At 50.0% G+C, this 26,592-nt stretch overlaps 2 protein-coding genes across 4 annotated transcripts in view; one reads left to right on the top strand and one right to left on the bottom strand.

The window, feature by feature from the left end:
- Shn (zinc finger protein schnurri) overlaps positions 1 to 26,592 on the bottom strand; it is a 102,117-nt gene that overhangs the window by 26,376 nt on the left and 49,149 nt on the right. For 2 of the 3 annotated variants that reach the window (XM_077682742.1, XM_077682741.1), the window contains exon 2: positions 2,162 to 2,493. In XM_077682742.1, the coding sequence (XP_077538868.1) occupies positions 2,162 to 2,430 (269 nt within the window). In that variant the 5' untranslated portion in view covers positions 2,431 to 2,493. Of the gene's footprint in view, positions 1 to 2,161; positions 2,494 to 5,595; positions 5,729 to 26,592 lie in introns of those variants that run through there. The other variant, XM_077682743.1, reaches the window with a different exon arrangement.
- LOC144151631 (uncharacterized) overlaps positions 5,921 to 26,592 on the top strand; it is a 109,624-nt gene continuing 88,952 nt past the window's right edge. Inside the window, exon 1 of the mRNA XM_077682746.1 lies at positions 5,921 to 6,395. The gene's annotated coding sequence lies outside the window, so the exon portion shown is untranslated. The remainder of the gene's footprint in view (positions 6,396 to 26,592) is intronic.

Genomic DNA, 26,592 nt, shown 5'->3' with positions numbered 1-26,592 from the left:
ATAAGAGTTGCGGATGTATTAAGCTGGCTTAATTAAACTCTACCTATTAATGAAGCTTTCGTTTCATTATTTTCTTGAGCAACGTAAAGGTATTGTCGAGCGACAGAGTAATTACACTACCGCTGGGCTTCTCCGTCGGTTCCGTTCGCGTCTGAATTCCGCGTCTGACGGGGCAGAAGTAAGCGAAGGCACAACGAAAATTCACGGAACCGCTGGCGTGTTGCTTTGTCTATTGTACTTTTTGTATTACCTTGCGCGACTGCAATACGAGTGAAGCCCATTTTCGGTGAAATTCCGGACTGTTTTCTCAAGAACGAGCCAAGTAACTGCTACCGTAAAACGCAGTATTGAAAAATGAATAGTGCAGTACGTTTTATGTTTCATAGCGAGTGTTAACAAGCTGGAACTTTAGGCTGAATATTTTCACACGGACATGTGGTAAGCCTTGTATAGGTGCTGTATTTAGTAAGCAGCGTGAATTTAGCATTATAGAGAACTATTTTTTTTACTTATTACAGGCGCCACGACGCACAGGTGTTTCCCGTGGACAAGTGGCGGGTGCAGCAGTGACAAGCTTTCCAAGCTGGGCTATAGTGCTGTTCAACAACACATTGTGATCTTGGCACGTCGGCGAATTTCCGGGAATGAGGGTCCTGTTTTCATTTACCTGAATGCTTCTGTTTTGTAGGCATCTCAAGCAGTTAAACGAATGATAATTGGTTCGCGCTTCATGAGCAGCGCTTTTTAAATTTTTTTCTCGACTGTTGTGTTTGTGTTTGCTTTCATGTTTGTGCTCGTATTCTTGTCACTGTTAAGCCGGTTTCTCGTATATTTGATGTGCATAATAAAAAAGCTACACAGAGAGACCCGGTGTGTTGCTCAATTGTTTTTGGCAAGTCACTTATCTATAATTGCTTCGCAAAGTTGATGCAGTTTGCTTATTGTGCCTCGCGGTCCCATTTCTGTTTATACATGCCATTGTACAGGAAATTATTTAACGAGTGCGCATTAAATAAATAATGCGCACTCGTTTAATAATTTCCTGTATACTGGCATGTATAAAGCAGAAATCGGGCCGCGAGGCAACTCATAAAATAAGCATTGGTCATAAGGACTGGCCACAAAGCCAAAAATGTGCATGAAAATAGCGTGGGGTCCACCCATTGGCATTATAATGGCAAGATACTTTGCCAAGCGTTGTCCAATATTGGCCTTCCAGGGCTTGGCCAATTGTTGGCTTGTCACCTTTCCCAAACACCAGTCAATATTGGCGGCCGAGGTATTGCCAAGCTCGGACACATTGGCCACTGATGAATTGCCATGCTTGGGCTTGGCAATTTCTGCTGCTTGGGAAAATCCTGTGTGAGAGTGAGTGAGTGTGTGAGAGAAAGTTTTGAAGTACGAAAAGCTGAGCCGGTTACACTGCATTCATGCTTCAACACGCGAAAAGACGAAACACAGAAAAGTTGTGCTCGTGTCGTCTACTTTCTTGTGTTTCATCTTTTTGTGCTTTAAACTACAAGTCCTATGTTTTTTCATACAGTATGAACGAATAAGGAGGTGAAAAATTCATGCACCCCTCCATCTAATAACGACGGTGGTTGAATGCGAAGCTTTCTCGTGATGGATTCTTTGATTGGCCAATCCAACACTGCGAGCATGTGCGCACCTGAGGGTACGCACCCCTTTTCTAGAATGCCCACAGCAACTCTCAAGTGTGCACTCCATAGGCCTAACATTTGGGTTTGGGGTGTACGGCGTGAATCCGTACCTGCCACTTGGCGTTCAGTGAGCAATTTTTATGAGTGGGTGCCGGTTTGAGGTGTTAAACCCCAAAATGTGACGTTAGGCCTAACATATCCTATAACTCCAAATGGGAAGTTAAGCCTAACACCTTACGGCACACAGAGCAACACCGTTTCCATCCTACGTTGGCCTGTGGGTAACGGCTGTCGTTGTTGCCAAGCTTCGCAGGGAAGCGTTTTAATTTTGCTACACTTCACTCACATCATCGTCAGACAAAGTTGGCTTTCCTGCAGGGCGTATTCGCATTACAGACGCCATTACTGTGAACACTAAAGCTTCGTTTTAATAAAATGAACTCCTCAGACGCCGTCCCCGTCTTTCATTGGCACGCAAAGCACCGCGGGCCGCTCATTACCTGGACGCCGGGTCCGGGCCGGACGACGGGGCCAGGAGGTCCGCCGATGGCGACGAAGGCAGCGATGGCGGCGAGAGTACGAGCCCCGGCGACGAGCGCAAAGGGCGGTCGACTCCCCGGGGCCGGAACTCGTCGCCGGGCGAGGCGTTGCGCGGCACCAGCGGGCCATGCACGACCGCCATCTTGCGCTTGGGCACGGCATTTCGGTGCCACAGCGGCGACCCCAGCACCGCCCCGGCGGGGGTCGAGCCCCCTTCGGGGCCCTCCATGGCTCGGCCACCTGCCAGCCCCTTCTCAGGCGATCGGACTCCGCGCTGGTACTGCACCACCGCCTGCAATGGGAAACGTCGATTCTATAGAGACGTCCGCACACGCACACCACTGAGAGGTCGTTTATGTGCGATAGCATTTGTATAGCGGCAAGAGCGGGCGCTCTCCACCTCTCCCAGTTTCGGATACTCGGAATCCCTCTTTCATCCGCTTCTTTAAGGGCGGTGAACGCTACGGTATTTAGAACTCCAGTGCGCGCTCACATTGCATAACCCTGATCGCAGCGAGGGCAATGTATGAGCTGCGGCACAAGCACGTGTTCGGCGTCGTGCGTTCGGCGTTGCCGTGACCAAGCAAGCGACCTGCTGGCGCAGGGGAAGCGGGGTGCGAAGGGTTCAGACAGCAAAACACAACGCAAACCAGTCGAAATTCAAATGGGGATTTGACGATCGGGAGCACGAGGCCGGCCGTAGGGGACGGCGAAGACTTAATTTGGTTCTTGAACACATGCCAAGGTATGTAAACAAGCGCGTTTTTGTTTTTCGCCCCCATCAGAAAAACGGCCGGCGCGCGCGGCATCGAACCCGCGTGATCGCGCTCAGAGTAGAACGCCTCAGCCACTGTGCGCCCCTGTCAGATATTGTGACGTCAGGAGGTGCAGCGCCGGCTGCGACCGCCGCGTCGTGTTTTCTCTTCTGCGCGACTCCAGACTTCCGCTAAACAGTCAAATAATTGAATCATCATCATTATCGTCGTCGTCGTCAAGATCATCATCATACACAGCCCATGCGCATTCCCACGGGGTGGATGATTCTCGCAGAGATTTCCAACCATTCCTGTCGCAGGTTTTCCGAGCCCATTCCATGCCCCCAGATTTCCTTATTTTATCCTTCCGCCGGGTCTTCGGTAGCCGCCTAATTCGCTTTCCGTCTTTCGGAACTCACTTCGTTAAACGCGTGGTTTACCGTTTAACATGGACTACATCATCATCGGCTAAAATGCGCAACGGAGTTACAAATTGAAATCAGACTTGGAAAAAATGTCAAGTTGAACGCAACGCCCACGTATAAGGGCAGATAATCATAAAAAAAAAATCCTGCCGGAGACATTTTCCCGCTGATAGATGTCACCTGGCGACGACATAGCGCACCTATAAAAGAACATCCCACGTGAAATGCCGTGCCAAGGATGTCGCACCTGTAACATAGCAACACGAAAGCGCCGCCCACTCTATCCTGTCACATCAAAATCGGAAGAAATGTCAGTACTATCGTGAGTTGAGGCGGGTTCTGAGAGTTAAAAAAAAAAAATCCCGGGCCATCTCTCCTAACTTGAAACCTGGGGAGGGGAGAAGCATGCAGTGCATACGTGTATTCTCGGCGCCTTGGCGTTTTCGCCAACGGAGATGAAACCGTTAGGGGTAGAGTTATATATCAGCTTGGCTGTAAAAGTCTCTTGTCTTTGAAGCACGAAGCTCTCTAGCGCGAGGCGTAAATGAGTGTCCCGGTTTTTAGTACCTTGACTGCACGAAACGACGATTACGACGACGACAGGAGATGCCAACAGCCCCAGCCATATAAGGGGCTTCGCCCCTAAAAGGAGGGTGAGATGCTCGCTCCTGGAGCTCGGGCACCTGTCATCGCAACAGCGATCGGTGGAAAGTGTTGCTTCAAGTTGTCCTGTTCATAGGCTTAAGCACGCACAGAACCTATGGCTGTGGTTGCATAGAGCTGAAACTGTCACCTCGTGATACGTGTTGATCGACGCTAGCCTGATTTCCACTTCCTGTATATACCATGCCGACTGGCCGTTTTTTGTCAGCTTCGCAAAGTACGTGACAACTCTCATAGTACACAGGGGGCGGGCGCGTGGTCTGACGTAAGTCCCGTGGTCTCACCCGCCGCTCCGAGGCAGTTTGCACCGTCTCCGATCTTGTTCCGCGAGCAGATTTCCCGCAATGTCTCTGCTGAACGAGCCCCATCTTCCTTACATCCCTCCCTCTCCGCGCTTACCCTCTCAAAATGTACTTGCTCCTGACTTTTGGAAAAACGAAAGGATAAAGGCCATCCCCACTAACGTGAAACCTGGGGAAGGGCGAAGCATGCAGTGTATAAGTGTACTCTTGGAACCTTGGCGTTTTTGCCCACGGAGACGAAACCGCTGGGGGTTAGAGGTATACAGCTTGGCTGTAAAAGTCGCGTGTCCCTGAAACACGAAGCGTTCTAGCGCGAGGCGTTGGAAAACCAGTGCCCCCATGTGTTCTTTTAGTACGCGTTACGAAGCGCTCCAGCGCGAGGCGTAAGCGAGTTTCGCGGTGTTTTAGTACCGTGACTACATGAAATGAAGGTTACGACGACGACTACAGGAGACGCCAACAGCCTCAGCCCCTAAGGGGGACGGGGGAGAGGGGGAAGGGTCGCCCCTAAAACTGTGCCCGAGATCGCCCGTTCGGCCTTAGGTGTATTCCTTACGGGGACGACACACACGAGCGTTCCATACGGTGCGGCAAAAGTTGATGCCAGAAGGTCTCCGTAAGACAGCGTTCTCAGCATATCCCAGCGCGAACTCCTCCGTTTTGTGGTAGTTGGTTTCAGTGGGTCATGGAACATTGGTTCAGCGAGCTTTATTTCAGCCCTTGGTTCCTACCCGTTGCGCTATCTCCGTGGATAAGGCTCTGTGGTGCAGGGCGCGAGGACGCGAGGACGATCCAGGCCGCGGAAGCTGTTTTTCTCAGACAGGCGAGAAACGAAAGCAATCGCGTGCCCAGGTCTCCCTTGACGTGAAAGATTCCTAGGCGAGATAAATTAGTGCTAACAGTGCCCTTAAAACGCGTTTAATAAGCAAGGCGCAGTTTCGGCGCGAAAAAACCTCAAATTCAAACCTTTATTTTGGTGTTTCGGTCCCGCAGTGCGCGTATCGGATTGCGCGCACTCGTTTATCAAGCCAGCCACGGCGGGACTACATGTACCCGGCTGGGACCTTGAGCTGAAAACAGCGCGCCAACGGTTCACATGTTATCGGGTCCAACGCGAAGAGAAGGAAAAGGGGGAAAAAAAAACGCAAGGAAGGGCGGAGACGTCCAACAACTCGCACGACCTCTGCCGACCGAGAAGACGTCGGCTTTAATTAAGGTTACGAAGAATATGGAACACAGTCAAACTTACAGTCGAGCAACGGTCACACAGCCCGAGAAGGGCGCAAAGTTGGGCCAGTGGTTAAGCGTCGAATCGCGCAGTTGGCACACATCACGCGCGCGCGCGCGCGCGATTTCAAAAAAGAAAAAAAGTATGAAAAAATCTGGCGCCGTATCACACTGTCGTTTTCCTCCGGAGCCGCTGCTTGGCGGTCGCTGCATAACCGACGCGACTCGCTTTCGCGAACAAAACAGCCCTCGTTGCAGTGCCACCTGTGCCGTAGTCTAAACTTGCCCGAGTAGCGCGCACAAGGAAGGAAGGGCGTACGTGCCTGACCCCAGCTGACGCGGAGGAGAGTCGTCACTACCTCTGCCGTAGGAACACAACGGAGAGGAGGATATCGCCGGGAGAGAGGGCAACAAAGGGAGAGGGACGACGCAGACACGCAGTCGCCGCCGTTGGGCGAACGGGACGCAAACAATGCGCACCTGCATGCGCGCGATGCTCGTTGCAGCTGTCTGCAGGCGAGAGAGGACACCGCAGGAGTTTCGGCCCTCGCACGAGGAACAACGGGCTCGCGACGTACGCGCTCGCGCGCGCGCGCGCCCATGTATGACAACGACGACCACAGCAGCACCACGGAAGCGGGCGGCGAGACGAGCGCGAAAACAACGAGCCCGTCGTCGTCGTCTGCGCCGCCGGCATTGAGCGAGGGAGAGGGGGAGGCGGAGGAGAGGCCGACACAACAACAACACGCTGAGTCCCGTGCGTGTGGCGCTTGATGCGTCACCGGCACGGCGTCTTCGCCGCCAAGCTCGAAAACTAACAAGGTATATACCATTAACGTCGTCTGCACGAGGTGCGACTACGCATGCGTGCAACGGCGAAATCGATAAATTTACCAGTTTAACAGGCTAGTCGACGACGACGAGGACGGCTGTGTATAAACTCTAAAGCTGGCTTGCCGCTCGAGTAGGGACCGTGCCACGTCGTCTGGTTTGTTGTATACCAGCTAACTCTATTTCACGCCAGCTCTATATGTCCAGATCTTGTCCTCGATTATCTTTCTCGTTCAATTGACATTGTACTACGTTCCCAAGATTAGGGAAGCTACGAGTACATAACCGAGGGTCCCGGCGGCATCTGCGACTACCTGCCCTGATCATTTCTACGTACAAGCAGCCCCCCTGTGCGCAATTCTGGCCGTTCCTCCACGACAACGCTGCAAGTTGAATGGTCGTCAAGACTGAGCGGATTTGGGCCCGCTGCACGCTGATATTAAGAAGTCAGATCAAATATATAATCAAGTCAATATAATTAGGGCAAGTCAAACGACACGGCGACGATAAAGAAACGCACCGCAGAATGACGGCCTGCTATCCTTCACACGGACATCAAACAGTGAGGTGTGGCAGCGTGCCACTATTGACATCTTGCGTCGAAGACAGCGAGGATTCGGAGGGCGTCCAAGGTGCGGGAAAAAAACGCACCCCAGGATTTCAAACCTGAAACGTGTCAACAGAGTTGTGGTAGAAAACGAGACACGTCATTAAACGTGGGGCCATAACGGTCCTGGGCCATAACGCCCCAGGACCGCTGACTGCGAGTCGTCACGTGGCTGCGCCGTCACCAGTGGCCGCGACAAGTCACGTGACTGAAGGTGGCGATGAAAAGTTTGAAATATGACCAGCTGAATGGTTGTTAGTGCAGCACACGGCGGGTACGCGACAGGCCAACGTTAGGCTTAACCTCACGCTTTGACGTCCAACGTCGCCAACCGGTACTCGGAGTTTGGATTTGGAGATATGGCGGAACGTTAAATTTGCCTAACATTCGGCCTGAATATAGGCCTAACCAGGGCAACTGGCCAAAGTTTTTAGTCACTGTGACGTAATTGGGAAGAAAACAGACAACGGAAAATGGTAAATGATGATGATGAAAGGGACGAAAATCTCGGCGACATAACTCAGCGAAAGTTATGCTTACGCATTTTCATATCGTAACAGAAAGCTCAGGCCCTCCCGTATTTTTCCCGCGCATCGAGAGGGAGTCTCCCAGGCAAAAAAAAAAAAAAAAGAACGACGGAAGTTGAACACTTAAAATCAACCACCGTCAGCGGATTATGAGACACGGTTGGACATGTGCAGGGGTTGGCATTGTTATGACACCTGCATACCTCTCGTCTGGAAAGGGGCCTACAACCCTATGGACACCTGGGAAAGGGATCGGTCGAAGGAATTTCAGTACTATTTAGCCGCATACGTACGCAAAAATGCGCCAGCGCATCCGTCGCGTTCCATGTTTACAAACACCGCGCCGGGCCCAAATAAAAAAGTACAAGCGCAATTTCGCTCTACGTCTGTTCGGCTCTCTCTGCGCCGACGAGAGCGTGTTAGAGTGAAGTGCTGCTCTGACAAGCGTCCGGCAAATAAGCGGGGAAAACGCGGCCTCGACGCGTTGTCATCTAGGTGCAATCCCTGTCTCCCGCTGTTTCTCTATGTAACAACGCATCAGACATCTGCCCCTTGCTCGTCATTTCCCCTGCACTCGCGCATACCAGCCAGGTGACGCCACAGGTCAACGAAGACGCGAACAATGACAGCAAGCGTGCCATTTTCCAAGGTCCCGCATTCTTTCCTCCATGGTCCCGCATATAGCCTGGGCACCGACAAGCTCCCCGAATTCGGCGTCGTCGATCCCCCTCGCCAGACTTGGCAGTAATTAAATTACTTTTAAATGCAGAGCATTTCAGTAACTCACGGTGTCACCCGCGTTGACGTCCGTCGTAGTCCGCACCGTCGTTGTCCGCACCCCTCCCCCTACACTATAAAAAAAAAATACTATCCGGCGTCTGGTTTCGATCCCTCGACCCTGCGGGCGGAACGCAATGTACATGGTGCTCTACCCACTGCGCCACAAAGCCGACACAGAATGGGAGGCTACGAACGCGCCTTATATCCTTGACTCATTCAAACTACGTCAACAAGCTGCTGATACAGCGCATTCACTACCACCAACTCCCCAAACACTAAACGTTAACGCAATACACCCACCCCCTATGCGACGCATTTACTCGAGTCCCCCCGCGGGGAGATGGGCCCAATTTTTTTGCTGTAGTGAGTAATGTAATGATTACTTTTGAGTGTTGGTAATTTAGTAACGCAACAAATTACTTCAGGCCAGTAATTTCGTGAAAATTACTTCATTAATTTCCCAATTACTTTTGACTACGATATAGCCTGTCCGCTTCTCTTACGGCGTAAAAAGCTGACCAAGAAAAGTTGACCACGTAGAGTTCCAATGCCCAGAGAGTCTCTGGGCATTGCAACTCTACGAATAAGATGGAAACAACGCTTCGATCAAAGCTCTGCCTGCTTTCTCGTGCCTCTTCGCTCCCTTCTCATGTGTTCCGGGTAGTGTGTATGTGTGATGATCTTTTGTTAAAGTAATTTCATTACTTCTGAAAAGTAATAGTAATGTAATGTTATTACTTCCGGCCACCTGTAATTTCTAACGTAATTTAACAGCATTTTAGAAAAGTCTAGGAAAATAATGAGTCATACAATTCAATTACTTCTCAGATGTAATTTTGCCATCTCTGCTCCTCGCCGCATATATCGCCCACGTAGGCTTGGAATCGTTCTGTGCGTCGCGGTAGAGCGCGGCACCTCGGTACTTCGAGACACATTGGCCACTAGCCACGGCGCCTGCGAACAACGTAACCTGCTGCTCGCTTCATTGCGACACGTCGGCGGTGGAGGAGGACGAGGTGGTCCCTCGTCGCAACGCCCTATCGTACGACGAGTCCTTCCCTCTCTCGCGCTGCAAAGGTCGTCGTGTCTTGCGCAACAAGCTGAGCGACACGGGGAAGGCCCCGGACGCCGCCGAGTCAGCCACCAGCGAGTCAGGAAGTTTTTTTTTTCCTTTCGGCACACCACGCGAACGCAGTCGGCGGCCGCCATCTCGCCTTTGATGATCCGCGCACACGTTAGCACGCTCGTTTCGAGAGTACGTTCCCGAAACGGAGTGTGTACAAAGCGCTGTAGGGCTTAAAGGGGCCGTGATGACGAAACGCAAGTTTGGTTCATTCGAAAGATTGCCTCGTTAGAATCATAGTGACACCACTTTTAACGCGAACTTCGCTCAAATAAGCTACATAATTAGGAAAAAAAAGGGAATGGCCACGCGACCCGCTAGCTCATTTCCCGCAACAGAACGTATGACGTCATACCAGCCAGCTCTGCGATTGGCGGAGGCCGGCAAAAGCAAACGCAAGTTTGGCAGGGCTTATAATCTTGCAACCCGAGCTATTTTCGCTTGAATGTAATGCATATGTTCATTTTAAAGAAGTAAGAGCGGTGGGGCAAACATAAAAGTTACGAAAGTACACGTGAAGATAGAAGTACCAGAGCGCGCTGTTATTGTACTGCGCACACTAGGCTTGTTATAGCTGCACAGCTGCAAGGCGCTTTCGGGTTGTCTGACACGACAAGTGCCGATCGGCGTAAGCGACATCGTCTTACGCGACCCCGTTTGTGGAGTATACCCCGTGTTTCACAGAACGAGCACTTTTTTAGCGTAACAAAAACACTCCAAGTGCAAATACGGTTAAAAACAAAACAAAGACGGGCAAACGCCATGATGATGATGATGATTACTATTGGTTTCCCCTTTGTAGCGGGTGGCGACATGTCATCTTACCAAAAAAGGACTAATATACCTATGTTTTATACTCTTGGTTTAATACTAGCGCTGCCTAGGGCAGGCACAAAAAGCTCATAGGCACAAAATACTTTTTTTCCTGTTACAGGTGGTAACTGTCCTAGGCAATATTCCCCTCTGCTTTTCGTCCACCAGCATTCTAATCTTCTTTTCGTCGCCTCGACAGCCTTGAAGTTAACTGCCTCAGTGCTACACTTAAATCCTAGGGCTTCTGGAAGCCGAATATTTCCCTCATGTAGATTTGGATGGATACCCTCGCATTCTTGCACTATGTGCCGCATAGTTTCTGTTTCTTTTCCGCAGACCACGCATACCCCATCATTTTGTGAATACTTCCCCACAAAGCTCTTAGTTCGCAAGCAACCCGCTCAGTTACGGTACGGTGGAGCCATCTGGGAGGATTGACGGTAAACAAGGCTCTGTAGTCCTCTGAAAGTATAGTGCCGCATAAGGGTTCGCCTGAAGACCTGTTTTTGGGACATCATCGCAAACGAAGTCAAGAAACACACGATTTGGCGGGAGAATCAAAATTTTAACATAAATTGCATAATTTTTCAGTGAATAAAGCATCGTTTGCTTCCGGACAAGCGCTGGGAGCACCACGAAACACGAGATATTTCCAATAAAGCAAACTTGTATTTTGTCTGCATGACCCCTTTAAGCGTGCGCCCTTTGCTCTGATTGGCCATCGGTGCACCAGGACACATATTTGTTGCTATATATCCTTACCTGTTACGTTCACGGAAAAAAGACTAGGCCGGGCTGACGGTGCTTCTAGAGGAGTGATGACGGGGCGAGGCAGTGCGTAGGCGGAGTCCCGCCCCTCCTCGTCCGTTGGAGGCACTAACAAGCGCATCCACGGCTCACGACTCAGCGGAAGGACGGACGACGAAGGAATAATTCAGCCAGAACCCCTCCCGCGCTGCGAACACCGAGCAGCTAAATTTGGCCGCTATTACCAGGATTATTGTTATTATTAATGCCACCAGTGGAACAGCGCATAGGTCACCCCGGCGTTGCCTCACGCGCCAGGATTGACAGCGCACCACGACAATTCGTCTTCAGCTGACGCTAAAATTGACGACGCACTGCTGACCTTCAAAAAAAGTCCGGCACTGTCACCCAACCAAGAAATGCTCCTCTGTTTCGTATTGATCCCGTGACATTTCCTCCTGTCCGATGACGCGGCGGCGCTCGCGCTGGGAAAAAAAAAAAAAACACGAGCACGTTTCACCAACAATTGCGCGGCGTGCCACCATTTCTGTTGTCCCCCCCACCATATGTTTGTGTATGCAAGCGTGACGTTCGTCTGCATATGCCGCGCACGACGCCCAAAGCGGGATCAATCATTCCAACGCGCCGAAAACGTGAACGTATAGCGCAATCGACGAGAACGTCACAGAGACGAAACCGCGGTGCATATACGCTCCAAGAGGCGCGGCTCCGACGCAGCGCACGCACCAGCTGAGAGTCGAACAATGTCGCACCTCCTGGGTTCGAGAGTGGCGCGCTTATCGCCGCGTTCTTGAGGTTCCGCAGACGCTCTTAGTCTATTGATGGCATTAGAGAGTCACGCGGTTGTTTACATATGAACCTTTCCGTGTACAGGGCTCGAATTCAAGCAGATGATGCATGTGGGAGTGCTTACGTGCCAGATTTCTTGGAAGCGACTCAACGACTGCTCGGCGAAGGAAACATCTGCATACTTTAGTAAGGGTGTTCAAAGAACTCCTATTCAGCTCCGCGCTTGAAGAAAACTAAAAAAAGGCATTCGTCCTGTTCGCAGTTCAATGTCAAACGTGTGGCTTAACGCAGCGAGGGAGTAACCCGGGTATGCGTTGTTATGTGAGGCGCGGTGCAGCGCTCGAAATAATTCAAATTACGCGCTTCTTTTTTTATTTTTTTAACAAGCAACTAACGCCGCGTCTATGGATTGTCGTTTACCTCCGTTTCGGTGAACGACTGGACACCGTGCGCACATATGCCGCCACGGAGGACATACATGTCTCAGAAGTGTCCAATCCTGGACCACAGTAAAGGCCCGTTCACACTTACGACTGGAGCGACAAAAACGACGCCCTTGTCGCGGCGTTTATACAGCGATTGGTCGAGACCAGTCGCTCTATAGTCTTGATTTTGTAGCTGCCTTCGCGGTCTTCACTCTCGCAGGGGAACATGGTAGGCTGACGTCGCATGACTTTAAGACGTCGCTCTATCGATTGAGCTACCGCGAACCCTAACATTTGCAGAGGTGCTACAAATTCCCGCGGGAGGCCGCTAATAGACAATGCGAGGCTCTCTTTCAAGTTTCTCGGTAGGAAACGTGTGGTTTGGTGACAGAGCACCGCTATGAGTACCGTTCATTTATGGCCATTTGCTGCCCAGAACAGGTCTCGACGAATCATTTGTTATGGGAGCACCGAAGGTTTGGTTGAACTCTAGTTCTCCAGGTGTTGTAAGATGTTAACCCGAGCTTTCGGCCCAACAGCCGAGGCCACGCTATTAAGCAAGTGAAACGCTCTGCTAGGTTTCGTGCGTTGAACGGATTTCCGCTCCGTGTCGATCCACTAGCATGCACAGTCGGCATACTGACAGGTCGCTTTTGTAGTGTGAGCTACACTGGCCGAGGTTGAGCAGTTTCGCGTAGCTCCTGGAGAGCCGCGCTACGCATGCGCGAGGAGCAGTGACGTCTCATGGCGCCCAGCTGGAGCGCCGGAGCCGCCGCCGGGACTGGACTGGACTGGATTGGATTGGAAATCGTTTTAGCAGCAGTAAGCATGATAATCAGCTAATCCTACACAACCAGGAAACCTAAGAATAACCAGCTGAACTTTAGCTGAGGCTACGTACATCCTGGCATAGTCGAGCTAAGCTACTGCTAATTTTTTTTCTGTCCGCCCCATCGATTAATTATCTCATATGAAATTTGGCGAGTTATAAAGCCATTGGGCCAGAACAAATATCTCCTTTGATATGCAAAATTCATCTGTCATACAAGCATCGTTTCGCGCGAAAACGAGCTTTCTAAAATATCCAATTCTTTCGAACAAAAAAAAAAGTAGTATGTTCTATTCCTAGTTCCTTTAAAAACGCCAGAGTCTTACTAACTATAGTGTCATACCAGCAAAATATCCCCGTAGTCTCTGCTGGCATTTTCGTACCTCGTTGGGGAAATTTTCTACCCTGCCGCTCACAATTACGGCAGGCGAAGGGCAAGAGACGACGCCGAGGCAGGCTAAAAATAGGGCGCCGACATTCGCTTCAACTTTGCAGAGACTTGCCTCGACAGTTCGGGTCGTCTCGCACGAATCAATGCGACGGAGCACCAGTCCGCACGCGCGACAAAAAAGAAGAAGAAGAAGAAAAAAAGGAGCGGCAAAAGCAACCTCGCGAAAGTGCGAGCGACGCGACAGCATCGCGCGCCGGCCTTTTCACCTTGCTTGCCAGTACAGCAGATCCCCGAAGTGCAAGTCAGTTGCCTGCAGGAGGCAAATAGGTCTACACGACACGACACGACACGACGCGACACAACTCGACCCAACAGACAGACCGACAAGTATGGGCCAACGTACGCACGCCTCCATTCTTTTCGGCACAGGACGCTTCAGTGCGCGGCCATTTCGGTGCAAAGAGGGATGTTGCGAGTACTTCACTAATTTCCAGAAGCAAAACAAACACACACACACACACATCCCATCTCAACACCAAACCCACGGGCGTCTATGGTGCTACTGTTTTAGGGGCGAATCCCCTTAAGGGCTGGGGCTGTTGGCGTCTCCTGTCGTCGTCGTAGTAGTCGTCATCTCATGTAGTCACGGTGCTAAAACACCGGGACGCTCATTTACGCCGCGAGCTACAACGCTTCGTAACGCGTACTAAAAATAAAAAACTCCGGGGCACTCGCTTACGCCTCGCACTCAAACGCTTCGTAACGCGTACTAAAAAAACACCGGGACACTCGCTCACGCCTCGCGTTGAAACTCTTCGTAGGGCGTGCTAAAAAACACCGGGACACTCGTTTACGCCTCGCGCTAGAACGCTTCGTAAAGCGCAATAAAAAAAAACAGCCGGACACTCGTTTTCCAATGCCTCGCGCTAGAACGCTTCGTGCTTCAAAGACACGAGACTTTCACAGCAAAGCTGTATACCCCCAACGGTTTCACCTCCGTTGGCAAAAACGCCAAGGCGCCAAAAACACACTTCTACACTGCTTGCCTCTCCCCTCCCCAGGTTTCACGGAAGTAAAGATGGCCCGGGAATTTTTTAATTCAGACGAGTGTTTTAATCACTAACATGTGGGCGTCGTTGACGTGGCGCAATTGCAAGCGCGCAATGCGTTCTTATCATAAATGTTTCGTCCGCAATACTGCCTTATTTTTAGCCAGCGGAAGAGCGCGCACCCTGACCAAATATTGCGCTATTTATTCGTGGCTAACAACAACCAGATAAAAAGAATTTGTTATTCGTTACTTTTTGTAGCTTTCAGATAACGTTATTATTGATTGATTGATTGATTGATTGATTGATTGATTGATTGATTGATTGATTGATTGATTGATTGATTGATTGTAGGGTTTAACGCGCCGACGCAACGCAGGCGATGAGGCGCGCCGTAGTGGAGGGCTCCGAATTAATTTTGACCACCTGGGGATCTTTAACGTGCGCCGAAATCTCGTACACACGGGCGTTTTTGCTTTTCGCCTCCATCAGAAAAGCGGCCGCCGCGGCCGGGAATCGAACCCGCGACCTCGTGCTCAGCAGCGCAACGCCTTAGCCACTGAGCCACCGCGGCGGGTAACGTTATTATTGGCTATTTAACTTTCTCCAACGATTCATTTTCGCCCATCTGCTATTTCGGGTATCAGTGGGAGTGAAACATAATTGCGATCAAAACACCTCTGAGAAATAAGTGAGACGCGCTTAAACTGCCGCGTCAGTGACGTTCGCATGTTGCCGTATATAAACGCCTGCCGGAATTAGTATTTTTCTAAAGAAACGCCCGCAGTAGGTACAGAAATGTCATTTACCCAGAAGACCTCGACCCGAACAGAAGAGGCTAAACTGTATACACGAACCTCGCGTCTGTTCACAAGACGTACTGCTCGCGGTAGCCGTTCGAGTACTCTCTGCCTTCTCTCCCTCTCCATGCGTGTACACCTCCTTTATAAACTGTTTTATTACTGTCATAGAACATTGCCCAGTATAATGGGTTACCCCCTCGCGGGTGTAAATAACTGTCCATAAGTAACAACCTTACACTCCAGCAAGAAAAGACAAAGGAAAACAAAGGACAACTTCTTTTAAGGTTGTTTTGTCGCTTATAACACCCTAGCAAAAACACAAGAATACGCCCTTTAAAGAGTATTTATAATTAATTACACTGTGAAATTATTTACACCCTTTTTGTTTTTCTTTTACTAATACCCTTGCACACTATAAAAAAACAAAGAAAAACCCTTTGAGAGGGTGTAATTAATGATAAGACAACCTTCGAAAGGGTGTATTCTTGTGTTTTTGCTAGGGTGTTACTAATGGTGCAATAAACGAAAAAACACCTGTTTTTGCTAGGGTGTAACGGTATTAGATATAAACGGTGAATCATGCTACAGAGTACGCACCTTCAAAGGGTGTTTTTATTTGTGTTTTGAAAGGGTGGAAGGGTGTTTGTCGTAGACGAAAAGGGTGTAAATAATATTACAGCGTGGGCCAATACCTCGACGGAGGGACGAAATCAGAAAATTCCGAGGCACAGAATGGACCAGAGAGCATCGTCTGGAGGCACACGGGAGAAGCCTTCTTCCGGCAGTGGACACAAAGCGGCTAACGACGACGATGATGAGTAATTACCGTGATGTGCGCGTGGCTCCAAGCAAAGTCATGTCAGTACGTACAGTCTTTGACAAAATTTTGTGGGCCAATACGGAAACGCGCAGGCTGCAAAAAATTCAATGTCCCGAGCGAGGCTGAAACTTCAGGAAAGCTAGAGAAAACACTTTTTTTTTTCTTACTGCCTTAAAATATTGTGTCCCATTTAAAGGTAAATCCGATTGTTTGAATTCTTTGTGGTCGAGAAGGCTTACCATTGGCCCACAAAATTTTGACAAGGGATGTACGTACTTTATGACGTCGCCACCATCATTACAGCCTTGTTACAGCCCAACCTCGCGCAGAACTGCCGCAAGCGGTCCAGACGACGACGTCACGAACACCCTCTCAACAAGAGCCCCTTGCATCAATCGGGAGCAGCGCACGCCCGCACAAGTGCCGTCGTCTCTGAAGTAATAGCAAGCCTCGTATAGACACGGATCATACCCATCGACGTCGGAACACGGTCTGGGCGGGCACATTTTTGCTACATGGCGTGGCTCCCGCGAATGCGCGTCACGCGCTGAAATTCCCCCACCTGGAGAACGATAACACAACGGACGGGGCAGAGCAGAAGAGACGCGGCGACCCGAGTCGAAGGTGGCGACTGCGTGTCGGCTACTGCAGAGCACGTGTCAGCGGCCAGTAGCCACAGTGGCTGCTGCCGCCGCCGCCGCGTGCTGATAAGGTCTCGAGGAAGATAAGTGAAAAGAAAGACGAGAGATGAGCATTACAAATGAGCAAAGAGGCAGGAAAGAAAAATAACGGAGGAGTCTACAGTCAAGAACCTGCCGCTGTCCGAGTATCAGCCGGGCGAATCTTTTCCCCCACGATGCTATCCGCTGTCTTCTACCCCCTACTCTAGCAAGCAGGAGACCTTATCGAGCTCAGACGGGCAACAGACCCCCCCTCCCCCATCCCCTTTTTGGGCGGCGTCGCATTGCAGTGCGTCATTGGCTTGTACGCACGGGGTCTGCTTGCGTCGGAAGCGTCGACGCTTGGACACTATATGAACACCATGAACTCGAAGTAGTTCGTACCGCGGCGACGAAGGCGCGTTTGTAATGAGCCCGGATTTCGATTGATTGATTGTAGGGTTTAACGCACCGACGCAACGCAGGCGATGAGGCGCGCCGTAGTGGAGGGCTCCGCATTAATTTCGACCACCTGGGGATCTTTAACGTGCGCAGAAATCTCGCACACACGGGCGTTTTTGCTTTTCGCCTCCATCAGAAAAGCGGCTTCCGCGGCCGGGAATCGAACCCGCGACCTCGTGCTCAGCAGCGCGACGCATTAGCCAGTGAGCCACTGCGGCGGGTATCCTGGATTTCGAATTCATCACAGTCGCCGCCACCAATATTCGACAGATCGCAAACCGCCTGGATTGAATGCTTTTAGCCATTAGTTTGAGGGGAGCGGAAGGGGAGTTGCTGAAAATGTCTTTATTTCTTGGTCAAGAAGGGAATGGATAACAGCGAAGGTGACGGGTTCGGACAACACTGCCCAGGCAGCCGTCTAACGCTCTCCAGACGTGAATCAAAAGCTTGTCTCCTAGCGCCGTCGACCGCAGGCCCTGTCTATGCCTCTCGAGTGGCCCAGAGTGCTATTGTGAGCGACCTGTACAGCACAAAGGTTAACTGGATTACGATATACGTCTGTATATACGCATGTATGTAATTGTTTTTTTGTGAATTGAATAAACCTTTGATACCACCAATGAAAGTGGCGACGACAACCACCGCTGCTTAAAACGCTAGTAATAAGGTCGTTTGGAAAACCCGCGCGAGGGCGGGTCCTCAACAGGTGCTCGACAGGTTGAAGACCGAGTCCGCAATCCAACCGCCGTGACGCGCCTGTGGCCACAAAGGGAGGAGATTCCGGAAACGGGAAGCCGTGAGACATAAAAGCCACGCGAGCGACAGGGAACTCGCGAGGCCAAATAACCCGACTGCAACCGATGATGACCCGTTTTTCGTTCTGCCACGAATCCACTCCTCAACGATGCCGCTGCGCCCACGCGAACCCGTGCCGGCAGCTTGAACGCGAAAGCAGCTGCGCCGTAGCGCACCCTCCCGTCGGCCTGGCTGCAACGATCACGATTCCACCGCGGTCTAATTCCGGGAAGCTAACACCGACGCCGAAAGGCGTACAAAACTGTCGACGTGTGCCTGCAGTGCATCGTCGCAGCGCAGGTTACTGCGAACCTTTCAATTATTTATACTTCGTTTCTTCTCTCTCTCTCTCTCTCTCTCTCTCTCTCTCTCTCTCTCTCTCTCTCTCTCTCTCTCTCTCTCTCTCTCTCTCTGATTTCAGAGCCATTTCCATCTCCCCCTCGCGTAGACCACTGCGGCTGCAAACATCCGCCTCTTCGCACAATACTCGCGCTGTTAATCACGCATGCTGTCACAATGATGATGATGATGATTTCTATTGGTTTCCCCTTTATAGCTCAGTTATGATGTGTCATCTTACCAAAAAGGACTAAAAAACGTATGTTTTATACTCTTGGTTTAATACCAGCGCTGCTTAGGGCAGGCACAAAATACTTTTTTTTCTGTTACAGGTGGTAACTGTCCTAGGCAATATTCCCCTCTCTGCTTTTCGCCCAGCAGCATTCTAATTTTCTTTTCGTCTCCTCGACAGCCTTGAAGTCAATTGCCTCAGTGCTACACTTAAATCCTAGGGCTTCTGGAAGCCGAATATTTCCCTCATGTAGATTTGGATGGATACCCTCGCATTATAACACTATGTGCCGCATAGTTTCTGTTTATTTTCCGCAGACCACGCATACCCTATCATTTTGTGAATACTTCCCCACAAAGCTCTTAGGTCGCAAGCAACCTGCTCTAGCCTCAAAAAGCAAAGCACTGCCCTTGGAACTATCGTAGAAATTTTCCTTTCTGGTGTCCAGTTTCTCAGCCCTGTACATCTCTAACGACGTTTTAGCTTCCATTTTTTTTTCTTCATTTATTCGTTTCTATCTGCCTTGCCTCTTTTTTGGTTACCTAGGCTCTCTTTAATTCTCATTGTTCCTTTAGTATTTCATCGTTAGCCTTTTAGTCTTCCTAAAACCACTGCATGTCCACGCTTTTCAAGTGTAGGTACCTAAAAACCTTAGCTTCCCAACCATGTCGATCCATTGCTCTCAACCTCCTCGCAAAGCATATTTTCACTCTGCTCTTCTCGAACTTCAAACGACGCCCTCGAAACGAAAACGCTCGCTTTCCCGCGTAACTCCGGAGCCCAGAGGTGCAGCCTGCTGCATGCTTAAAGCGCGAAATGTATACGGTATTTAGCCGAATGTGCTATCGTGATAAATTGGAATACGAACAACGGTGCGCATGGTTTTTGGCATATGATCCGTATTCCAAGCGAGGGGCTGCGACTGCGCAGTAAGAATACGTTATCAGAGGGCGTTCCCAACCTTATGTCTGCTTTGCAGACACGGCCCGTCGCCAGGGAGCGCAGCATGTGCCGAAAACCACTCGCAGCGTAATTTGCATTTCATTTTATCACGATAGTACGTCAACACCGCTTCCCACTTCAGTTTATCGCCGCGTTAAGATCCTCTTTCTGTCAAGCCTTCATTGCGTGTGATTCAGGATTTCCTACCTAGTGCAGATGCGGCGTTACACGTGATCTCACGCTTACTGGCAATATCCGTTTCCTTGTGTAGATGCATCCCCGTAGCTCAGTTGGTATACTGCATGAGGCTGGATATCGAACCGCTCGGTCTTGGGTTCGAGACCAGCAAAAGGTGTTCTCACTCACGCTTTTGCCAACACCGCCCCCGGAAAGATTAGTTAAACTGTAACATCACTTAATTTATCATTATTATCAATTTCATGGTTCACATTCCGCGTTGGTCCGTTATACACCGCGGTAATAGACTAAGAATGCACTCCCAGCATCCACGTTGCTGCACACGAAGCGAAAAAAGCACAAAACAAAATCTGAAATTCCAAGCCGGTCGGATACACCCGAAGCTTCGTTTGTCTCCGCTCTGCAAGTTCAAAATAATACTAAAAAAAAAAAGAAAGTTTTAGTACACGCCGACTATTCCGCGCATAAAAACAAAACGACGGGGAAAAATAACTACGGAATGCGGCGGCCGGGAGAGGAGGCGTGTCTCCAGCAGCCAATAATAATGCTGGAAACGAGATGGCGTGGGCGCGTCACTTGTTCCATCGACTCCGCGTTGCCTGTCTAGGCCGGCGGAATGCCGAAAGAAAGGAAAACAAAAAGAAAACAAGACGACGACGACAACGGAACGAGAGAGAGCAGCGACGAACTGGAGCGGAGCTAGTAGCGGGAACAAAAGAGCAGAAAGAACAACAAACGGAGAGGATGGACGGGCGGAAAAGCAGGGGGCGCGGACGACGACTAACGGCGCTGACTCATCGCCCGACGGACGCAGTCGTACTTGGCGCGCAGCTGCGGCGGCACGAACGAGAGGCGCACCGTTCGCTCTCGAGAACGTGGATGACGTGGGAGAGAGCGAGAGACCGCGTGATCGGCACAGTGGGGTAACTACAGCTGGGAGCCCTCGCTTATTGTAGGCCGGCGGTGGCTGATGTAACGCGAACATGTCGTCTTGAGAGCGTCACGCACGAGTGGTGTCTTCAACAGGTGGTTGCTTCGAGACACATCATCTGCTATCGCACCGAACCAACGTGACAGCGCTTTCGAAGGCATGCATGACGCCACACCCGCGAAATTCAAAGAACGCACCAGCTGTGTTGTTTGTCACTTGCAACAACATGTACTTGACGACGCGCTTCTATATACAGGGTGTCCCAGCTATCATGCACCAAGATTTAAAAAAAAAGAAATTGCGTAACTCGAAGAAAACCTAGTGCATAATGTTTGCGGTACTGTGAAGAAGCGGAGAGTATTTTTTTCGTTAATGAGACTTAATTAATTAATTGTAATTAATTATCTAACTCGAGAAATACTGTCCTAATCACTAAAGTGTCAATGAGGCACTTGTAGGTAACCACGAGGGGCATCTAACTGCGCTATTTTCAGCGACGAACTAATTGCGTACTCATTTATTCTGACTGATAAAGGAAACCCGCGAAATATGAAAAATACCACGTGACCACGCTTACGCGCGCATTGTAAAGCAGCGTCCCCAAACAAAGCTGATTGAAAGCAACTGCTTGGTGTGTTACCCGCCCGAAGAGACAGCGCATCACCTTGATAATAGCATGCATGGAAGGAGCAGCAGCAGCAAGATTCGCGGGACGCGTGTGCAGATAAGGAACAAACTCGGTCGCGAATTCTTCTTTCTTTCTTTTGTCTATTTCATTCTGGCTAACTCAGAGGCAGCCTGTTTGAGGGCGTTGCTTTACGGTGCGCGCGGAGGCGCCGTCACGTGGTATCTTTCATATTTCGCGGGTTTCCTTTATCAGTCAGAATAAATGTGTACGCAATTAGTTCATCGCTGAAAATGCCGCAGTTAGATGCCCCTCGTGGTTACCTACAATTGCCTCATTGACACTTTAGTGATTAGGACAGTATTTCTCGAGTTAGATAATTAATTACAATTAATTAATTAAGTCTCATTAACGAAAAAATTACTCTCCGCTTCTTCACAGTACTGCAAACATTATGCACTAGGTTTTCTTCGAGTTACGCAATTTCTCTTTTTTTAAATCTTGGTGCATGATAGCTGGGACACCCTGTATATATATATATATATAGTCTGGAATCGAAAACTCACACAGAGCGCGAAAAAATAAGGTTAGTAGAGACAGAGACACACGAGAAGGATATTCCTCTCCCTGAAACGTGTAAACTTTTATTTTTACTTTATTGTCCTTCTCGTGTGTCTCTGTCTCTACTAACCTTTTATATATATATATATATATATATATATATATATATATATATATATATATATATATATATATATATATATATATATATATATATATATATATATATATATATATGTGTGTGTGTGTGTGTGTGTGTGTGTGTGTGTGTGTGTGTGTGTGTGTGTGTGTGTGTGTGTGTGTGTAGCGAATCAGAATAGGAAATGGGGGCTCGTTGAAAATAAGACAGAAATAAGAATTGGCAGTCAAGAAGACCTCGGAAAGCAAAGGGGAGGATGTAGTAGCTCAAGATAAAGAATTTGGAAAATAAGAAAGTGGAGAAAAAATGCCCGCCAGGTGGTAGCTCAAGATAAAAAACTTATTTCCCAAATTCTTTATCTTGAGCTACTACATCCTCCCCTTTGCTTTCCGAGGTCTTCTTGACTGCCAATTCTTATTTCTGTCTTATATATATATATATATATATATATATATATATATATATATATATATATATATTGCTGGATTAATTATTAATAAAGAAGATAACCGCAATGTTCATATTTTCACGCACACACAACACACAGATATGTGCGTGAAAATATAAACATTGCGGTTACCTTCTTTATTACTAATAATCCAACAGTTTCGACCGTTCCACAGTGCCTACTGTCGAGAAATCGTTGGACTAATTAGTAATAAAAAATAAATAAAGAATCATAAATAAAGAAACTTGTTTATATTTTTCACCCAAAAGCATATTGCAAAATTCAGCGAAGTTTGTATGCATGTATGTGTATGAATGTATGTATGTATGTATGTTTAGACAGCGAGCGAGAGGAGTGGTTGACGACAGCGGCGCGTTAGTGACGACTCAGTTGCCAGGCGTGTTTCTCGGCATTTGCCAACACTGCGAACAGCTTTCTGAACAGCTGTGACTGGAGAACGGAGGGTGGCGAACAGTCGAGTTCGCGAACCCGGGCAGCGGGCCAGGATCACGCGTCTTTCCGTTCCGAAGGCCTTTTAATCACCATTCGCGCGATCACCTCCTCTCCCCGCCCAGGGGGCCTAACGCACAACGTGAAGTCCGAAGACACGGCGTGATCCAATCGCAAACCGTTTAACAGGCGAAGATACTTTTGTGAATAGCCGCGGAAGCGCACACTCGCAAGAAACGTTCTGGGGCAGTCTCTGAAGCAACGTTCGCTTCCTCGCGAGGTCCGCCCTCAGGGCTTTTCTGATGAGTGGCAGCAAGTTAAAGGGACACTGAAGTGAATTTGTCAAGCTCCCGTTTTTGCTTGCACTGCGTAGACTGGCTCAAATTAGCACACTTTTCATCGTTTATCCGGTTGACAAATCGGTAATTATTTTACAAAGCGCGAAAGAAGAAAAACTACCATGCGCGGTTTGCGGCGGCCGCACAAACTAAGGCTGTGACGTTGAGAGGAGGGGCGCCGTGATTGGACGATGCCCAAGGTTAGCAATCAAACAAGTTTCGGTTTCGGTTTCGGTTCTGTAAAACATAACCAATGGCGTTGTTGGATAGGCATTCTCAATATCTCAGTAATCATCGTGCCGCGCTTCTGCCATGTTGGCGGCTGTAAAATGCACAAGATAAGCCTCCCAGGACGGCTTGTAGTCGTAGCATTCACTAGCCGAGACCTACGCAGTGCATGAACGCCCTCCGCGTACCCGCAGACGCCCAAATGTCATGCGCTTTTCCCCCATATTTGGAGCTTGCCTCCCTCATGCCTGTATCGTAAAAAGCGTGTTCGCACCAGGCCAAGGGTCTGTTCATTCTGGCCTGTGCCCACTGCCTGCAAGCAGTCGGTGCTTATGGCAACAGCACGCCAACGAGAACTCGCTAGCGCGCCAGTGCCAGCCTGCGCGTGCTTTGTGAACTAGTTCGTGTAAACATGAACGTTGCGGCCCAAAAAAAGGTGAACTCAATATAGAAAACATCGGCGGAAAACAAAAAAGTTAACTTACAAAAAAAAAAAAAGCACGTACCCGCGGGGATTCGAACTCGTGACTTGCAAAACATTTGCGGTGAACTACATGACGCCTCAGCCCACTCGGCCACGAAGCCGGATCCGCAGGGGTTCCTAATATAGGGTATATATTGCACAACCGGTTTACACTTTTATTTAGTTTTGGTATTTCAAGCAGCTTAGGTGACTATTTGTTGTACTGCGCTCGTGCAGTAAGCGTCGCCCGAGTTTCCACAGTAGCTCACGTCTAGCAATTGCATTTCGTAGACGGAAAAGCGTTCGCAGATGCGTAGTCGTGCTGCTGACCGCTGTTCTTGTTCGCCCAGCGCAAAAAAGTGCTTCCCGCGCCCTAGTTTTACGCTGTACGGTAAAAATATCAGTTGATTTTATTTATTTAGTACCTATATTAACTTCGCTGACTCTTCTCCCGCCTTCAAGAGGCCTTATATTTTCCTACTGGCGTACCAGTCAGCGAAGCGTCGCATGTGCGCTTGTGCAGCGCCTGTGTGAAGCGACCTTGACTTGGAGCTAGATACAGTGTACAAACAAACCAAGTAAAGAAAGGCACATTCTTCCATTCAGAAACGTGTCCTGGCTTCGTTTCAACTAAGCGAACGAATTGCCACCAAGCGATTTTTTTTAACCTCCTTGATTGCGACGACCCGCCGGCGGCCGGCGGACGAAACGCTGGGCCGACTGACTCTGTCTGAAGGCCGGGGAGCCGTGCAGTAGCGCAGCCAGCCAATTGCCAGCACCTCCCCTCCTGACGTCACACGAAAACGCCACAGAAAATGGGCGAGCGTAAAGAGAGGAGGACAGCATTTTCGAATTAGTTTTTCTACTAAATAAAATCGCGTAAACGCGCCTAGAGTGGTCGAAACATGGCCTGGGGACTCCGGACTACAATTTGCGCTAGTAATCCCGCAATGTTTACATATCACTTCAGTGTCCCTTTAATAGTGCTTCAGCAACACGCATGCGCGTTCACATACAACGGGAGGAGAACTGCCACCGTGTTTTCAGCGGCTAAGGCGTTGTGCACCTGAGCTCAAGGACGCGGGTTCGAATCCCGGCCGCGGTGGCTGCTTTCGGATGAAGGCGAACAGCGAAGGCGCCTGTGTGTCGACATTTCGGCGCACGTTAAAAATCCGCAGGTGGTCGGAATCAATATCCGGAGCCCTCCTCTACGGGGCGCCTTGCAGCAGGTGCAGCTTGGGCGCGTAAACCAACTGTAATTTGAACATTTTTGGAATGGTGAAATGGGGGAATCAGGAGAACGGCGGATCGGGGAAGCGGAGTGGGGAAAAGTGCGACTGGATAGGGAGATGAGGGGCAGAGAGGGGAGGAGGAGTGGCTAATAATATTGGAGCATGGAAAGGGGAGTGCAGCTTATGGGGAAGAGAGGGAGAGTGCAGTAGTGAGAGATAGCGAGAGAGAGGAGAATAAAAGAGTGAGGGGGATAAAGAAATGTGGTGTCGGGAGAGTGGAGATGAGGATAGAACAGTGTGTGGCAGGGAGGGAACGGGGAGGCAAGGAAATGGAAGTGGAGGGGGAGAGTTGCGACAGGAATGGGTGGAAAAAGGGGGAGAGCGGATACATGTATTTGCGATGGGATTTGAGGGAGAGGGGAAAGGGAGTGTAACGGAAGGGGAAAGGGGTGGAGAAAGAGAGAGAAAGAGTGGGAGGAGGAGAGGGTGAACATCGTAGCGGATAGGGGTGGGGCAAAGCCACACGTGGCTTTGTGTGGGGTCAAGGAGGGGTGTAAAGGGAATGGTGGGGTGGACGAGAGGGAATGGGGTAAGGGGAGTGGGGTGGAATGGGAGTATACCGCTAGGAGAGGGAAAGGGCGGATAACGGGAAACTTTGGCCTGAGCCAGGGTGGTTAAGGGTACGGAACGCGGGAGGGGAGAGGGACAGAGCCCCAGGAATAGAGAGAGGGAGAGAGAGAGAGAGAGAGAGAGAGAGAGAGAGAGAGAGAGAGAGAGAGAGAGAGAGACGCTACGCGGTGGAAGCGGTCGAAAAGCTTTCGTATTCCGACGTCATTCGCAGCGAAGCCAGGAGATACGCGGCCATTGTTCCGTCCGTCCTCTTTATCGAGTCGGTCTTGCAATCAGCCACCCCCCACAACAACTATCACCGTCAAATTTCCCCGGGGTCTGGCTTCCTGGGAACGGACGTGCAAGATGGTGGTGCCGTCGAACGGGACAGGGGGGCTCGTCTTCGCCTACTACCACCGCAGCAGCTGCGCGCTGCTGAGACAAACGACCCTGGAGGCAGCAGCCGAGTCCGCATCCGTCCCGATTGTTCCTGTCGGCGCTTTGCGTTGGGGGAGCGCGCGCGCGCTAGCCCGCCGCCGCCGTGAATTCCGTAACAGGTGACGTCAAACGCGACTCCCCGAACAATGGGCGCCCGTGAATTTGTGCGCGCTGTCTTTCTTTTTCTATTTTTTTTACCCCTCGCAAGAGACAGCTGCTCACGACCGCTCCACCTTACGAACGTCAGTGACGAAGCTCTATCTCTATGCTAACGCTTCACAACGAGGTGAGCCTACGAGCTGGCTGACGGAGGAGCGGGGTTCGTCGGAATCTGTGACGATGACGATGACGTCCGTTTTCAATTGTGAAAATAGT

Source organism: Haemaphysalis longicornis, unplaced genomic scaffold (assembly GCF_048455015.1).
Source record: "Haemaphysalis longicornis isolate Haplotype H1 unplaced genomic scaffold, Haemaphysalis longicornis Haplotype H1 scaffold_9, whole genome shotgun sequence".
NCBI lineage: Eukaryota > Metazoa > Arthropoda > Arachnida > Ixodida > Ixodidae > Haemaphysalis > Haemaphysalis longicornis.
This window is presented reverse-complemented; position numbering and strand designations above follow the sequence as displayed.